Source organism: Octopus sinensis, linkage group LG8 (genome assembly GCF_006345805.1).
Source record: "Octopus sinensis linkage group LG8, ASM634580v1, whole genome shotgun sequence".
NCBI lineage: Eukaryota > Metazoa > Mollusca > Cephalopoda > Octopoda > Octopodidae > Octopus > Octopus sinensis.
In genome coordinates this window covers 5,155,668-5,175,055 of record NC_043004.1, presented here as the reverse complement: position 1 = coordinate 5,175,055, position 19,388 = coordinate 5,155,668, and the positions used below count along the sequence as shown (strand labels likewise).

The window sequence follows — 19,388 nt, the reverse complement described above, 5'->3', positions numbered from 1 at the left end:
GTATTGTTACAAATGTTTTTAATATTTGACCATTGAAAAGCTGTCAGAATCATTTGCACACAGGAGAAAATACTTAGACATTTCGTCCGTCTGAATTAAAATTCTGCAGAGATGACTTTATTTCGCATCCTCTCGGAGTCGATCAAGTAACTACCAGTTGAGCACTGGGGTCGATGTAATCGACTAACCCCCTCCTCTAAAATGTCAGGCCTTGTGTCCATAGCGGAAAGGAAAAAATATTTGTTCTGAACTACTCAACTGTCTACTTTCTTGATTTCAAATCCCAAACATAGTCATCTTTGTCTTTCAGCCTTTTTAAGACTCAATTGGGATCTTTTCCTTTTGAACGGCACTTTGTAACATAATATGTTGTAACATATTTCATCTTTAATTTCGAGCATTTCGGCAATTTTAACCAATCGCTGACCTCCATTTAGGTAAATAACATTCTGTGCACAATGAATATGTCCCTCCTTTAAGAAACAGATTGGGTTTATTTACATTGGTGAAGAAAAAAAGATACCCTTCCCCAACCCTTACCCTAACTAACTAACTTTAAACCCTAAATCTAAAATAGATTGAAATGCAATAGATCGATACTAGGGCCATAATTATGAGTGACATTTTCATTTGACACCGCTAGAAAAAAATCCAATATCCCGTAGCGGTGTCGTATGAAATTATCACCCATAATTATAACCCTAGTATCGATCTATTGCATTTCAATCTATTTTAGATTTAGGTTTAGAGTTAGGGTTAGGGGGGGAGGGTATCTTTTTTTCTTCACAAATGTAAATAAACCCACTCTGTTTCTTAAAGGAGGGACATATTCATTATGCACAGAATGTTATTTACCTAAATGGAGGTCAGCGATTGGTTAAAATTGCCGAAATGCTCGAAATTAAAGACGAAATATGTTACGACATATAGAATTTTCTCAATAAAGCCAAGAAAAATTATGTTTTATAAACACATTCTACCAGTATACGAAGTTTAAAAGTGTTTAGTTAACTAGAAATTGTGTTGAAAAGTGCCGTTCAAAAGGAAAAGATCCCGCAATTGTCTGTACGTCTTACTTTTAAATCATATATCTGTAATTTAGCCTTGTCATATTGTATCCCGCTGAAATGGCCTATGAATTGCGTTAGAATTCGTATTTGTGGAATATTCACTCAAATCAACGTTAATTTCCAGAGTAGAAATTGTTAATTATATGCTTGTTTATCACCACAGACGAAGAATCTACCATATTCACTTACAAAGTGTTGGTCTTATGTCAAAGTAGAATATGTTAGTTTTTCGTGAAGAGGAGAAAACGGATGTTTTGGACAAACATCTCTCATTTCTTCCATTTTGTGAACTTTTTCTACTTACTATTTGCAAAAACATAGACCATCACTAGTTCCCTACGGTTTCACGAAGAAATCTTTAGTTGACCACTGTAATTGAGGCGCTGCTTGAAAAGATTTTGACTATTTTCGTGAATAAATTCAGAAAAATATCTCTCTCGCACTCTCCATCCATCCGTCCGTCCGTCTGTCTGTCTGTCTACCTGTCTGTCTGTCTGGCTATCTATCTATCTATCTATCTATCTATCTATCTATCTATCTATCTATCTATCTATCTATCTATCTATCTTTCTTTCTTTCTACCTATTTGTATGTATGTAGTTTTACTATTATTTGAAACGCACTCGGAGCAAAACGTAAAAACGCTGTGCTAACTGCTACAGTATGAAACAATTTTTAACTGAAATATTTGCAAAATCCTGAAATAAGAGTGAAATAAATAGAATAGGATGTTGCATCCTAGTGCAAAATAACTTGCATCCCATAACTAAATAACTTCATAACAGTTACAGCATATAAAACCATAGCTGTTGAAGCTAGGATTGACTCTGTAACAGTAACCACAGCAATAGATAACGTGTTCAAAGTTATTTGGGGTAGTTCGGTTGAACTTATTCAAAATGCGTTCCCCGAGCAAGTGACGTAAGAGAAAAAAGACCAGATTTCAATCATCAAAGAAAAATATCAAATACCAACAGTCATTTAATTTCCATCGTAACAGACAAGCTTGCAGACGAATAACGTATTTGATGATTATACCCGTTTATTTATTTATCATCCACTCATTGAAATAATAACTGATGTTAAATCGACACACTAATTATAAGATGTCGTCTGCATTCAGCTAACAGGTGAATTACAAAACAAAATACGTTTCTTTGTATTTATAATGGTTTGTCATCTCTTTACATCGCGTTCTTCTTGCTATCTTGTTCATTTGATAAAATTTCTGGTCTCACATCATATTTTCAACGATTAAGTTTTTATCTTGTGCTTTGGCTTCAATCTCGCCTGTTGTCCATATATGGATTCATTCGATATTACTAAATTTTACTGGTTTCATTTGACGACTGAGCCAGATGTTTTCGACCAACGGCTCGAATCTCTAACCTGATTTCAGTTTCTGATAATGGCTTTGAGAAAAGATTCAATTTTCTTCAGCTGTTAACCTAACGAAGTATTTTAGCTATGTTAAATTTTTTTTTTTTTAATGACATATCATCTTAGGTGAAAAATAAATGAGATATCAATTTAAAAGTAAGTTTCGTTTTCTGGTCGTTAACATTCTACTTCGAGTTCATCGTTAATGCTTTTATCTAAAATATATAAAGTTTCCTCTTCCCGTTGCCAAAAAACTACAGAGAAGAAAAAATATATAAAAGAAACCTTAGCATACAAAATAATATTCTTCGGTTTTATTGAAATAATTAGTGGGGATATGATAATATCACAACCGTTTTTCATTTGATACGTTCGACCTTTAGTTCTCAACTACGAAGAAAAACGTGAAGAGAAGGAATTTTTTTGGTTTTCTTTTCTTTTCTACACAGAGATTTTATTATTTTCTGTGATATCAGTACATAATTTATAGTAACCTTTATATTTTTTATCTAACCTCATAGAGAATGTTCAAAAGTGAAAGTGACTTGATATCCAGGCAGCTTGTTTTCTGCGCATTATCTGTGCGCGCGTGCGTATATATATTTGATTAATTCAACTATATAAATTCCTTTTGAATGGGTGTAAGCCTCCAAGTCTCCCAGTTATATCCAGTGTATTAGTAAAAATAACCAAAAGATGTTAGCTTCGCATTAATTTGTTGTTGTTTTTTGTTCCTTCTCGAGCCACACCTGGCTCATAGGGCCGGTTTCCCGGTTTCCTTGGCGTATAGGTTCCCCACCTTGGACGGGACGCTAGTCCATCGCAGGTGAGCTGCAATATGCAGGGGGAAAGAGTGAGAGAAAGTTGTAGCGAAAGAGTCAGCAGAGGTTCGCCATTACCTTCTGCCGGAGCCGCGTGGAGCTTGGGTGATTCGCTCATAAACACACACATCGCCCGGTCTGAGATTCGAACCCGCGGTCCCTCGACCGCGAGTCCACTGCTCTAACCACTAGGCCATGTGCCTCCACTTCGCATTGATGGATATGGGTAAATTATCATTTATGTACGAGAAAAAGGAAACGGAGAAATTGACATATAGACATCAATTTGGTGAAAGTTAAGAATACACGCACATCAAGTGCTTAGGTTAGGTTTTTTGTTACACCGAAAACGGATGGTGTACGTATTCTTTACCTCCGCCATCAATCTATTAAAATTAATTCAATTCCGAACAATATCAAACTCATAGAACCTACAATCATTTCCATGTTCAATTAATGTTCAAATTAGAGAAATTAAATTAAAGATTCATACTGAATATAGTTAATTGAACATTTCGTCAGAGTAAGAATTTGATAGAAAAAGAACTACATCCCAATGTATTGGCTAATCATTGATAGACTCAGTCTTAAATTCAGATATGTGCGCTTGCAGAGGGGTGCGCGGTCATGGATTTTTTGGGGAGTGCTGCCCAAAAGTTTTGAAAAAAATACGATTAAAGTGGAAATCGCAATTCGTAACAAATAGACCTATGAAACAATAATGTTGTGAAACTGCTGGAAATATAATAACAATGTTATATTTGCAACAATGCGGTTAGAAAGGATGTTGCCAGGGCAACGCCTGCATTCGCCACTGGCTTGTGCATCCTAATGCATCCTTCATTTTCTTCTTTTTCTCATATATATATATATATATATCGGTCAGTTCTCCACAAGTCAGAGAAAAAAGCACACTCCAAAATAAATTTTGACCAGTTATATCCTTTATGTATTCGAGTAGTGTATTCTTGGTTATGGCATATAACTGGTCAGAAAGTTACCACAAGTTTTGCATCTACTATTGCACCAAGCAATATAGATGACTCATCAGACATGCTGGCCGGAAGCACAAAGCCTCTTTACTGATGGAGGTATTCATATAAATACATATATCAGTAGAAATATCTACAGTAGAAGAAAAATCTTATAATTATACCTAACTTATTTTACAGTATTTTTCTGGGAAAGACTTCCGCTCGTCACCTCCCATTTTCTCCCAAATTTGTTTACTTTTTAAATTTCTTTTGCCAAAAATCCCGTTTTCGGATACGGAGGTTCGGGAAAATTGTCAAAAATCGGCATTGTGAAAATCCCCCCCCCCCCACTTCTTCAATTTTGACTTTTTTCCGCAACACTAACCCTAAAACCGTAACCGTAAGTACAGAAATGTTTTGACCTTTTGTCCGAATCTTGATGTCCGTATTTTCCCGCATATTTAGAAAAGAAAAAATTCTTTAAAAAAATTTTACAAAGATTTTGGGAAATTTTTTTCAGAATCATAATCTCTGTATTTTCCCGCATATTTTGAGGAAAAAAAATTGTGAAAAAAGTTAAAAATGAAAGAAATAGGGGTGGGGGTGGTAATTTAGAAATGTCGATTTTTGCCAATTTTTTTGCAGATTCGTATTCCCCTTAGCCGAAAAGGTAGGTTTGTGTCGAAAAAAAAAAGTTTTTGAAAAGGATGGTTTGGTGGGGGGAGGGCACGGGCGGAAGTCTTGCCTTTTTCTGCTTCGATATTCCAAAAATATCTCGAATAACATATAACCGCTGGTAGAAACAATAACTTCAAACTTTGCCCTCTCTCTTTTCAGAGTTACATAGCAAGATTTTCTTTCAATTACATTCTCTGTACCATGTAGGTATACGATGTATTGTCTTACTAAAGGTCAACATCGTGAATATTGAACAATAAGTTCTGGCCGGTTTTGAAAGGGCAAAACCGGATGTTTGTATGTGAATATTTAAAAGACATATAGTCGAAGCGTTACCATCTTTAATCTCCTTCACAGTAATGAATTCCTATAGATAAGGCGGCCAGAACTGTGGAGTGATAGAAACGGTAACATATCAGATTAAATATCTTTGCTTTCCGAATTCTTTGGGTCGAGTATATGTAAATATCAGCCATTACTTATCAATGTTAATCGATTTTTTTTTTTTTTTGAAGCCTATGAAACATAAGGCTGGTTATCCGTTTTCCGTGAGATATAAGTGGCCGAGATCTCAACATGCCCCATAATAGGACACCAGTCAGTTACAGGGTTTCAAGGCCAGCAATTTTGAAGAGAAGAGATAAGCCGAGTACATCGACCCCTGTACTTGAGGTATTTTATTTTAAGGACTTCAAAGGGATGAAGGGCAAAACTGATCTCGGCGTGATTTGAAATCAGAACATGAAGAGGCAAAAGAAATGCCTCTCAGCGAGATTTGAACTCAAAACGAAAAGATTCAGAAGAAACGTCGCTAAGCATTTCATCAAACGTGTTAATGATCCTGCGAGCTCGTAGCCTTTAATTGACTGTATTCCGCCTCGGAAATTTTATGATTCGGTGCTAAAGCGTGAAATCAATATCTAGGACAGTAGACGTGATTGAAAATGTAGAGTGCTGAACTAAATAAAGTATAGAGTTCATTTCGACTGCTCAACGTAATCTGAGTTCAAACCTTTGTTGTAGCGGTTTAAAAAACGGTGAATCAAGGAATAGACTTGCGCGCGCGCGCACACACACACACAATCAACTTCCAAACAGTTTTCGACAACCAAATTCACTTGGAAGGCATTTGCACCAGGTACTGCACTGAGTGACTGAAACTGAAATCACGTGGTTGGAAAACTAGCTTCTTAACCACAGCCGCGCGCGCGCGTATGTGTGTATATATATATATATATATGTATATATATACATGTATATATATATATATGTATATATATATATGTATATATATATATGTATATATATATATATGTATGTATGTATATGTATGTATGTATGTATATGTGTGTGGAGGCGCAATGGCCCAGTGGTTAGGGCAGCGGACTCGCGGTTTCGATTCCCAGACCGGGCGTTGTGAGTGTTTATTGACCGAAAACACCTAAAGCTCCACGAGGCTCTGGCAGGGGGTGGTGGCGATCCCTGCTGTACTCTTTCGCCACATCTTTCTCTCACTCTTTCTTCTGTTGGCCTGCTTGCTTAGCCAGTGGGGTGGCGTCATTTGAAGGCTAAAACAATGCGAACGCATTGTGACTAGCGATGTGTAACAACATCTGATGGTCTGGTCGGTCACGTGACCACGTTATATATATATATATATATCTATATATAAATAAATTTAATTCGTCCTTAGTCGAGAGACACCTGTTGCTAATGTCCTGCATTAGTCCTTGTTTTCGTATACATTCCCTGCTTTCATCCAAGGAACCTAGTGCTTTTAGCTTAGATTTTCCTTGGGGCTGGCCAGATTGGAGCAGTCTCGAGTATAACCAGCCGAAACTGCAAATCTAATCTGGAACTCGACTGATGAAAGAAAACTCTGAATGATCCGTCCTTGTTTTTTCTTGTCCATTTTTTGTATCATCTGTCTTGATGTTTTGCGTTCTTGCGAAGAAAAAAAGATACCCTTCTTGTCCCATTTTTTTGTATTCTATATATGTGTGCGTGTGTGTAAACAGGTGATTCTTTATCAATTGCTTCTGTCAAAATTTTTTAAAAAACCTCCGAAACCATAAGTTCATGCCAACTGATATTGCAACTCCGCCTATTTGTTTTGGCTTGGCCATCAACCAGAATAACGATTTGAGTACTTTTATTCAAATCTAAGCCTCGTTATACGTTGTATCTGTGACCAAGACATTTATTTATCAACATCTTCCTTGTCCGCCACGTCAAAGTAAATGCTGTTGTATTTAATGAAAGATTCTAACTTCCATTTCCTTTACAAGGAAAAGTTAATGACAGTAACTTTTTGAAAATATTCTTTACTACTCTAGACACAATGCTCGACATTTTGTGGGAGGTGGGGGCCAGTCGATTAGATCAACTTCAGTACGCAACTGGTACTTAATTTATCGACACCCGAAAGGATGAAAAGCAAAATCGACCTCGGGGGAATTTGAATTCAGAACGTAGCGGCACACGAAATATCTATTTCTTTACTACCCATAAGGGGCTAAACACAGAGAGGACAAACAAGGACAGACAAACGGATTAAGTCGATTATATCGATCAAGTACGTAACTGGTACTTATTTAATCGACCCCAAAAGGATGAAAGGCAAAGTCGACCTCGGCGGAATTTGAACTCAGAACGTAGCGGCAGACGAAATACCTATTTCTTTACTACCCACAAGGGGCTAAACACAGAGGGGACAAACAAGGACAGACAAAAACGGATTAAGTCAATTATATTGACCCCAGTGCGGGATCTTTTCATTTTGAACGGCACATGTCAACACAATTTCTAGTTAACTAAACACTAACCCTAAAACAGATTGAAATGCAATAGATCGATACTAGGGTTATAATTATGGGTGACATTTTCATTTGATACCGCTAGAAAAAAATCCCATTTTCCGTAGCGTTGTCGTATGAAAATGTCACCCATAATTATAACCCAAGTATCGATCTATTGCATTTCAATCTGTTTTAGGGTTAGGGTTAGGGGTTGGGGAAGGGTATCTTTTTTACTTCGCAAATGTAAATAAACCCAATCTGTTTCTTAAACGAGGGACATATTCATACAGCACGGAATGTTTTCACCCCAAATGGAGGTCAGCGATTGGTTAAAATTGCCGAAATGCTCGAAATTAAAGTGGAAATATCTTACAAACTATAGAATTTTCTCAATAAAGCCAAGAAAAAATGATGTTTTATAAACACATTCTACCAGTATACGAAGTTTAAATGTGTTTAGGTGACTAGAAATTGCCTTTCTAAAGGAAAAGACCCCTAGTGCGTAACTGGTACTTATTTAATCGCTCCCGAAAGGATGAAAGGCAAAGTCGACCTCGGTGGAATTTGAACTCAGAATGTAGCAGCAGAGGAAATACTGCTAAGCATTTCGCCCGGCGTGCTAACGTTTCTGCAGCTCGCCGCCATACTCTGTGAAAATGTTTGTATCTCATATGCTTAATGCTATATGAAATTGGTGATGAGTACTTACGCTGTGGCTCCTAGAGACTCGAGAAGGGATTAATTTTTGTAGGAACACTGCTATTAAACTTTTTAGTTTCAAGAGAAGAAAGCACATTTAATTTCTTTGCCTGTCATTTATTTCAATCATTCGACCGCGGCCAAGCTGGAACACCGCGTTAAAAGATTTTAATCTAACAAATCAACCGCTGGGTTTCTTTTAATGTTTAAAAAGTTTTTTTTTAAAGTTTAGTACTTATTCTATCCATCTCTTTTACTAAAACTCTAATTTACAGGGATGTAAACAAAACAATACTGGGTAATTGTTCAGTTTAGTAGAATAAAAAGAAATAAAATTAAGGGGAGATGAGTAGTAAAAGAAGCAGCTTGCGTTTTATACAGCATAAAGACTGGCGATCACCGCCAGAAAGTGAACAAATGTCTTCTTTTTCTCAGTGGAATTACACCAGAGAAACTCATACAGATATGAAACAAACAATTCGTCCCATGTCCCAAACTGTCGTCTCAACTTCCGTTTCACCCGCATTAACATATTTTCCACATTTTGTGTGGACGTCTTGATCATGAGGATCAACAAAATGTTGTTGTAGGCACCACCATTGAGGATACCAATGTTATTATATGTTCGTCATCCATCGCTGATTGTGTGAGACACAGGCAAAATCTACCTTTGTATCAGCTCAGTTAAAGTTTCTTCTGTGCGGTCAGGTACTTCGACCAAATAACACTTCCTCGAGACTCTTTATGCCACCGAACTACTTATCTGCCCCTTAATTTTTATATAACTAAACTGAACAATTACCCAATACTGTCTGTCAAGTGGTGGTAGTGATGTTGGTGGGAACAAACACTGACACGAATACACGTATGCATATAGATATATATGTTATACGACCCACAGTTCCAGCTATCAAATTAACTCACAAGGCATAAATCAGTCCAGGGTTATAGCAGAAGACACTTGTCTAAGGGGACTGAGCTCCCAAGTGAGCTTCTTAACCGCACAGCCGTATCTGTGCCTATCAAAAGGTTTCTGAGGTGGGATTATTTTTAGTAATCGAAGCATTACAAATAGGATCGATATCGAATCGTGCTTTCAAAGCCCTTTCCACTTATTCCCTTTGTTCTCTCTTCCTCTTTTTACTCTCTCTCTCTCTCTCTCTCTCTTGTTTTATTTCTCTCTCATCTGTTCCATTTCTTTATTTCTGTTCTGCAGATGTGAATGAGATATATTAATTATTGACGAACTATGAATAGCACGCAACGTTTCCTTTATACACAAGCAACTCGCCCGCTAATTTCAGGCCCTGTAGAAAATTCTAAGAAACGCTCTAGTATAATCGACTACAAAAATGTTTTCCTACGTCCAACATTCAAGGAAAGTATTGTGTGTGAAGCATATGACATGAAAATTCCAGCTTATAGTGTAGAGGTTGATTCAGGTAAATATAAGTTAAATGATTTGAATAACTTAAACACACTCCAACAGGCAGTGAAGGTATGGCCTAGTAATTAGAGGTATTATGCTCACAATCATGTGGTCGCTGTTTCAGTTCCCAAATGTGTTGGTGCTCTAGAGAAAAACTCTTGCAGTGAGTCAGAAATGCTACTTTTGTTGCCATGTTGTTGCACTATAAGAACTCCAGCCAATCAGAGCTGGGCATATATCAATACTAGAGGCAGTTCTTTGCCCATGAAGAGAAGTGAGAGTTTTAATTTAATTAGCCGATAGAGAGCAGAAAAGTAACATCTATCTTTCGACATGGAGCGGCAACTTTGCTTTGCACACCAACTTCGTGTCTGCTAGTTTTGAATTATATCACATCTCTCTTTCAACATGGAACAGCTCTTTGTTCTTCACATTTTTGTTGTGAGGCTAACTCTGAATTATATCAACTCGTGACTTACCACTAAATCTATTGTACAAACATAAGTGATAAAAGCTTTCCCTGACTCACACATACATACATACAAGTTACACATCTTACTACTTGTCAAGTGATGTTAATTAAAAAATATTTTTGAATAAAAATTGCTTTCTGATATTTTTCCTTTTACCAACTTCCACACTATAAATTATTGACAACACTCTCACTACACTGGTGACACTATAAATGCACTCACACTAAAATTGTAGACACAACAAACGAACACCCTCACTAAATTGGTGACTTTCTACATAGGTGACTTACTACACTCTTTATTTCATTTTGCTTTAGTCACTCAGATACAAATGAGTAACACTGCCATAACTAGCACTGTCTGTTATGTTGATGAGGGTTCCAGTTGACCCAACAATGGAACAGCCTACTCGTGAGATTAATGGTGCAAGTTGTTGAGTGCTCCCCAGACACACTCATAATGTAGTTTTCAAGGAGACTTAGCAAAATTCAGAATGTGACAAGGCTGGTCCTTTGAAATATAGGTACCGTAAATCCTCGAATATAGTCCGCCCTTGAGTATAATGCACAGGGGATTTTTAGGGGGCTGTACCTCTGAAAAACCTAAACTTTGTGTATAATATGCACTCCTTCTCTAACTTGAATCAAAGAGGGCTATATAATGTCCTTGGTTTGTAAAACTGTATATGGTAATGTACTTTATTATTATTGTATATATATAACATAATGCAAACGTGTAGCATTTTTGTGCATTTTGTTTGCAGAAAATAAAGAAATAACAGTAATAACATTTAATAAATGTTGCTTACTGCAAGTTATGGATGATTCTTTTATGACTTCATTGCTTTCAGGCTTAGCTTAAGGTATATTTTGTGCCCGACATCACAAAATGTGTCTGAATAAACATTGCCAGACAGCAATTAGAGATTCGGACATTGCTTAGAAAATATTTTTCATTTTTAACCTTGTGTATAATACGCACTAGGGATTTTGGGGAAAAAATGCAGATTATACTCAAAGATTTACGGTACTACTGGGGTTTTTTTTTGTCAGCTGCATGAACTGGGACTACATGAAATAAAATGTTTTGCTCGAGGACACGACACACTGCTGGGAATCGAACTCACAACCTTACAGCCATAAGCTGAATACCCTATCCATTAAGCAATGCACCTTCAACCCCACCCACCTTACTGGTTGATGAGTGAGGTCTGTCTCTTGAACAGTGGATGGTAAATCCAATAATTTTGTTTTCCTCTCAAAAGTTTTAATGTATTTTTTCTTATTTCCTTGTTCTGTGCAGATAGTTTCTGGAAATTCTTGTATTCTAACAAATGGAAAGATTGCTGTATGATACGTGTAAAACCTGGATTTCTGAATACCGATTTGACCATGACATTAGCAACTTTATTGGAGAATAAACAAATATCAAGTCATAAAACTGTTGGCTTTATTAAATTTAGATCAAGCAATATTAATGAAGTGAAACCACAGGTAGGCTGGGTACTTTAAGTTTCCTACATTTTTGCCTTTTGCTCGTCCAGAGCATCTTCATAATTTTGTCCTAAACATGCATTCTTGTTTTCAGACTTTTAGTTAGTCCTGCTTTCATGTGTTTGGAGTAATGTAAATGTAATGGATCATCATCATCATCATCATTGTTTAACGTCCGCTTTCCATGCTAGCATGGGTTGGACAATTTAACTGAGGACTGGCAAACTAGATGGCTGCACCAGGCTCCAATCTGATCTGGCAGAGTTTCTACAGCTGGATGCCCTTCCTAATGCCAACCACTCCGTGAGTGTAGTGGGTGCTTTTATATGCCACCAGCACAAGAGCCAGTTAGGTGGTACTGGCAATGGCCACGCTCAAATGGTGCTTTTTATGTGCCACCTGCACAGGAGCCAGTCCAGTGTCACTGACAACGACCTTGTTCAAATGTTTTTTTCAAAAAACGATGGTTGGAATCACTAGCATTGCTTGGGGGAGGGGCAGTAGGGGTGGCACTTTTAAAGGGGCACCACTTTTAGGTCTGCTTTAGGCAATGTGTGTTTTTTGTGGGGTCTAGGGGTGGAAAATGGAAGAGTTGCCCCGGGTGGCACACACTCTAGCTACGCTCGTGGTTGGAATGGTCTTTATTTTACTGTTACAATATAAGAAGCAACTTCCTCGAGTTGCACAAAGATTAGTCAAAGTTCTGTTAAGAATTTCTTAAGTAGCTGTGTTCATCTGGTTGGAAGGAAAAAAGAGAGAAAGAGAATAAAACAATTCACTCCACTAGGTTGCTGAGTAAAGAGGGTGGAGTTGTATAGTCCCTCAGAAACATGCAGTAGGTGCTCCTTCTGTTAGGTACCAGGTGAAAGAACAATGAGCTTTGGGCAAGGCACTGAAGAAAGAGGGAGAATTTAATTTGGGTTATGTATTTATAGTATCTTTACCTCTGCCTTAGCAAAGGCGGAGGTATTGTTTTCAGTCATGTTTATTTGTTTGTTTGTCTGTGGGGAAGATATCTCAAGAACCACCAGATGAATTCGGATGAAACTTTCAGGGATGTTTGTCCTTGTGACTGGCACAAACTGATTAGATTTTGGGATTGATCTGGTTCTGAACAAGGATTCTAGATTATTTTTCCTGTTTTTTTTTACTTAATTTTTGAGAGCAGTCGGGTTCATTTTTAGTATTCTCATTTGTAAGAGCAGTAGAGTTTATTTTAGATATTCTCATTTTAAAAATCCTCTCTGGCTAATCATTGAGAGGACATTGGTGTTGCCTTGGCAGAGGTTTGCACTTTCTGAGTGCTCTTGTTCTAATTAAATTACGTCATGCTAAACAAAAGGGTTTTAGTTTGTTTTGAACTAAGTTTGACAAGATATAGTCACAGGTTAACAGTCAACTTACATAAATTTTTTAGTGCTAATGCCAAGAACACTAGGTGGGGACTCACAGAAAAATCTAGACTGGGTTTCAAATGGTGCATGAGAATCCAGGAAACGATTCGCTTCATAAACTTTTCCTTTCATAGGTCCCAAGTTACTTTGGTCATTTCCATTTACCAAATTCACTCACATGACATTATTTGGCCTGGGTTTTAGTAGAAGATATTTGTTTGCATGGTTGTGAGGATAACTGACCATACAGCTGTGAAGCAAACTTCTCAACCATACAGTTATGCATGGATATGCACATGTGTGCAGTTATGCATGTGTGTCATCAGACTGTGGCCATGCTGGGACACTACCTTAAAGAATTTCAGTCAAATGAATCGACCACAGTACTTTTTTTCTTTTTCAAGCCTGGTACTTATTCTATCAAACTCTTTTGCTGAACTGCCAAGTTAAGGGAATGTAAACACACCAACATTGGTTGTTAAGGAGTGACAGGGGGACAAACACAGACACCACACATGCACACACACACACTCAACGGGCTTCATTCAGTTTCCATCTACCAAATCCACTCACAAGGCTTTGGTTAGCCTAAGGCTATAGTAGAAGACACTTGCCTAAGGTGCCATGAAAGTGTGATTGAACCTGGAACCATGTGGTTGGGAAACAAGCTTCTTACCACACAGCCACACCTGTACCTATAAATGTCCAATAAGTTTTTGCAGGTCAGAAATTAACTGGCCCACGTATAATAGGTAAACATAGCATGTAGCTGGCAGTGAATTCACACTACTGACAAAGCTCAAAGACGCGGAAATGCACATATAGCACTCTCACTGTTGCTACTGCTAGGATATTTGTTATGTAAGACTCTCGGAAAAAAAACATTATGATAAATTACATAGGTTTCAAATAAGAAAATTCACCTCGTATAATTTATAGACAGTTCTGTGCTTGCTTGCAGGTAACACCTTCTATCACAGCTGCTTGCCAGTTTCCTCCCTCAGGATTTCTGCATGTAACTACAAAGCTTACCTGAAACTTTGATATTCATCAGATAACATTAGGAACACAGCTCAAATTTAATAAGTGGCACAACACTATAAAATGATAGATAATTGAGAGTGGTTTTAAGATATTAATCAGTAACATACTGCAATTATCACAATATTTTTGCCAGCTACTAATATATTTATGTCATTAAACACAGGATCATCATCATCATCATCGTTTAACGTCTGCTTTCCATGCTAGCATGGGTTGGACGATTTGACTGAGGGCTGGAGAACCAGATAGTTGCACCAGGTTCCAATCTTGATCTGGCAGAGTTTCTACAGCCGGATGCCCTTCCTAACGCCAACCACTCCGAGAGTGTAGTGGGTGCTTTTACGTGTCACCAGCATGGGGGCCAATCAGGCGGTACTGGCAACGACCTCGCTCGAATCTTTTTACACATGCCACTGGCACAGGTGTCAGTAAGGCGACGCTGGTAATGATCACACTCGAATGGTGCCTTTTACATGCCACTGGCACGGAAGCCAGCTAGCCGCTCTAGCAACGATCACGCTCGGATGGTGCTCTTAGCACCCTACTAGCACGGGACACAAGTGCCAGTAAGGTGACGCTGGTAAAGAGATATGATCTGCTGATGAATACTACAGTAAATTTGCCTTTTGCAACGTATCTGCATTTCGTATGATACATACTCTTTATTCTTTTACTTGTTTCAGTCATTTGACTGTGGCCATGCTGGAGCACCGCCTTTAGTCGAGCAAATCAACCACAGGACTTATTCTTTGTAAGCCTAGTACTTATTCTGTTGGTGTCTTTTGCCGAACCGGTAAGTTACGGGGATGTAAACACACCAACACTGGTTGTCAAACAATGTTGGGGGGGGACAAACACAGACACACAAAAACATACACATATATATACATACATACATACAATGGGCTTCTTTCAGTTTCCGTCTACCAAATCCACTCACAAGGCTTTGGTCGGCCTGAGGCTATAGTAGAAGATGCTTGCCCAAGGTGCCACACAGTGGGACTGAACCCGGAACCATGTGGTTGGTAAGCAAGCTACTTACCACACAGCCACTCCTATGCCTATTACTTATAAGAATTCCTAGTTGAAACTAGTTCCCTTCTTATTCTCTAGAAAGATCATTGGGAAAGGCTTGAAGAATGTAACAATTTCTAATTTTCATTTTGTCTCAAAGTATATGTTTTTGTAGCACTTCAAAAGAATTCAATACTTACCATTTTTTCTACTTCAAATAAAAGTCATAGTTCGTTTTCATTCTTTTGATTTTATACTATATGGACATTCTGTCTTGTTTTTATTTCAGAAATATGGAACAATACGTTTAGAATTTACATATTTTGGCAGAAATACTGAATACATTGGAAGGAGTAAATCGGAAGTATTTAGAAAAGAACGCAAAGTGAACAAAACCACAAGTTTAAAATCTAGGCTGGAAAGTAATATCATACACCTGGAAAGGCTACAAGAAACTATACAGAAAAGAATAAAAATATCTCAGCTTACGGAATATGATAAAATTAAATCAATCAGATTAATTAATGCTAATCTCACACATTTTCATTGTTCAGAGCCAATTAACCTTCGAGATGTTTTAGACACTGGTGATTCACCAGAGGAAAGATTGGCATCAATTTTCAAACCACCTACTGTCCAGAGGACCATCAAAAGTCAGCCGATTCTTCAGCGTCCAAAGCATACCCGTGAAACAAAGTGCAAGACCAAAGACCCACAACCTTATGAAGACCCATTTAATCAAACGTATTTACAACCAATAAACACCGACAACATGTCTTTTCAAATTCTAGGTTTGTGGAAGTTACTTCTTATTTCGCACCATTGTTTGCCTTTTAAAATTTGCTTATCATAAAACTAACTACTACTACTACTACTACTACTAATAATAATAATATAATAATAATAATGATAATGATAATAATAATAACAATAATAATAATAACAATAATAATAATAATAATAAAAATAATAATAACAAAAGATAGTGCTCATGGGAACTGCTCATATCCTACGCAAAATACTTTCTATGTAATCTCAAGTTTTAAAACAAACATAATTTTCGTATGTTTTTTTTTAGACATTCACTAGTACAACACTACGTACAAAACCAAATATATGGCACCCTAGGGATAACACCAACATGAACTTCCAACTTGTTGTCTCTTGAGGTCTCTGGGTGGGACTTGGAGCCAACTTGTACAAATGTAAAGCAAAAGTCAAACATGGAATAATAATAATGATGATGATAATAATAATAATAATAATAATCATCATCGTTTAGCGTCCGCTTTCCATGCTAGCATGGGTTGGACGGGTCAACTGGGGTCTGTGAAGCTGGAAGGCTTCATCAGGCCCAGTCAGATCTGGCAGTGTTTCTACGGCTGGATGCCCTTCCTAACGCCAAGAATAATAATAATAATAATATAATAATAAAATGATTTCTTTATTAACCACTGGGGTTTACATTAAGAAAAACATTATGGACAGTACAAGACAAAACAAAGAACGTGTGTATGCATGTGAGTGTGTGTTGTTGTACATGTGTGTTGTTGTACATGTGTGTTGTTGTACATGGTGTTGTGTGTACATGTGTCGTTGTGAATGTGTGTTTGTTGTACATGTGTGTGTTGTACATGTGTGTTGTTGTACATGTGTGTTGTTGTACATGTGTGTTGTTGTACATGTGTGTTGTTGTACATGTGTGTTGTTGTACATGTGTGTTGTTGTACATGTGTGTTGTTGTACATGTGTGTTGTTGTACATGTGTGTTGTTGTACATGTGTGTTGTTGTACATGTGTGTTGTTGTACATGTGTTGTTGTACATGTGTGTTGTTGTACATGTGTGTTGTTGTACATGTGTGTTGTTGTACTGTGTGTGTTGTACATGTGTGTTGTTGTACATGTGTGTGTTGTTGTACTGTGTGTGTTGTACATGTGTGTTGTTGTACTGTGTGTTGTTGTACATGTGTGTTGTTGTACATGTGTGTTGTTGTACATGGTGTTGTTGTACATGTGTGTTGTTGTACATGTGTGTTGTTGTACATGTGTGTTGTGTACATGTGTGTTGTTGTACATGTGTGTTGTTGTACATGTGTGTTTTGTACATGTGTGTTGTTGTACATGTGTGTTGTTGTACATGTGTGTTGTTGTACATGTGTGTTGTTGTACATGTGTGTTGTTGTGAGTGTTTTGCATGTAAACAAGACTAACAAATTTTTTTTTTTTAAATGGAAATCAACATTGTGTGATCCTCAATAAGGAAGAGACATTTGAGGGCTGGTCATGGAAAAACCCCATAAAAAAAACCATGGGTACCCTAACTTTTAGGCAGGTGTCTTTTTTTCCTTTCCTTTTTCCCAACTACAGGTGTATGCTCAGGGCAGGCCTGTTCACTTGGATCATTCTCGCCACTTTCATCCGCCTTTCAGCAAACTGGCTTGAAGACAACACTTCCTTCTCTACCCTTATTTTCCTTTGCAAGTGAAACTTACAGAAGTTGATCAGGGATTGGCCAAAGAGAAAAGTGTTTGTCTTCAGCCCCTTCAATCTTGTCCACCATACAACTTCTTTCACCATGGCCACTGGGCATATAAACACAAAGGAAGGTGGCAGTGTGATCTTCATGATGGATTCAGTTGACAGCCAGATTTGTCCCACACACAACAGCAGGTGTTGGACATAATAACTCTGCTTGTTATTACATTACTTAGCCCTTTGGTGATGCTTTCACATGATTAGAGAAAAAGAGGGCAAAGCATCCCTGATGTGAGGTGGAGGGAATGTAATTGTAGTGCTTTCAAGTGATTAGTTGAAGGGAAAGAGAGGAGAAAAAAAGGAAGAGAGAAAAAGAGGATAAGGTGAAGAGTGAGACAAGAAAGAGGGGAAGAGAAAAAGAGCGTTCATGATGTATGGTGGGGGGGGAATATAATATTTATTACGTGGCTAAAAAAAGTTAGTTGACTGCAGCCATGCTGGAGCACCGCCTTCAGTAGAGCAAATCGACCCCAGGACTTATTCTTCGTAAGCCTAGTACTTATTCTATCGGTCTCTTTTGCCGAATCGCTAAGTTACTTATTTAATCAACCCCAAAAAGATGAAAGGTGAGGTCAATAATAATAATAATAATAATAATAATTTGTAGTAGTAGTAGTAGTAGTAGTAGTAGTAGTAGCAGTAGCAGCAACAGCAGCAATAGTAGTAGTAGGATTGATGCAGTCTCCTTTCACTTGCAATATCTTCTTTGCATGTTGGCATTAAAACAAAGTTCTTGTTTATCCTGTAGACAGGAGTGCAATGTTGCAGAGATGAATTCAGAGACCCAGTTCTCAGTAATGTGTTCATTACTGATAATTGTGACTACAAATAAGATCTAAAACTATAGACGATTGCATTAGTGTCCTGCCCCAAGCTGCACTGTATCCCTATAGCCAAACCACTTTACTTTTGGCCTAGTCTTGTCGGGGGATTCTTCTAGCTCTCATGATGAAGTACAGTTTATTGGTGTAGGTAAGTAAGAAGGCAGACAAATCACAAGTCACAAATCCTTTCAGGTAGATGGCCCTGTTCAATCTGTTGAAAAGGTGTAGGTAGAAACTCCATAAGATGTACCTGGAGTAAGGTTTGGGCACGTAAGAGGTGCAGCAATATTTAAAATAAATAAATGAGCCCTTTTTAAAGCCTAGCCATGCTCATGGGCCCAGTTTCCCAGTTTCTATGGCGTATGTATTCCCTAGCTGGACAGGACGCCAGTCCATCACAGCATTACTCATTTTTGCCAGCTGAGTAAACTGGAGCAACGTGAAATGAAGTGTTTTGCTCAAGAACACAACACGTTGCCCGGTCCAAGAATCGAAACCATAATCTTACAATCATGGTGCTGATACCCTAACCACTAAGCCACGCGCCTCCACACAGCAATATTTACTACATGTTTTTTAAAATTATATATATAAATATATATATATATAATTAAAAATTGTCTTTTTACCAATTATATACTATTTATTTATTATTTTGTATTTTACTTAATTATTGGTATATGTTTTATCGTATATTTAATTTTGTTCTATATGGTATAATTTAATTATATCATTGTTATTTCATTGTTGAATTGCTACAT

The 19,388-nt window shown here is 37.5% G+C and overlaps 1 protein-coding gene across 1 annotated transcript in view; it reads left to right on the top strand.

Annotated features, from left to right (window-relative positions):
* The first annotated feature begins 2,029 nt into the window (after positions 1 to 2,029).
* Positions 2,030 to 19,388, top strand: part of LOC118764472 — a 31,995-nt gene continuing 14,636 nt past the window's right edge. Inside the window, exons 1-4 of the mRNA XM_036505194.1 lie at positions 2,030 to 2,200; positions 9,637 to 9,862; positions 11,625 to 11,815; positions 15,557 to 16,058. Of these exons, the coding sequence (XP_036361087.1) occupies positions 9,670 to 9,862; positions 11,625 to 11,815; positions 15,557 to 16,058 (886 nt within the window). The 5' untranslated portion in view covers positions 2,030 to 2,200; positions 9,637 to 9,669. The remainder of the gene's footprint in view (positions 2,201 to 9,636; positions 9,863 to 11,624; positions 11,816 to 15,556; positions 16,059 to 19,388) is intronic.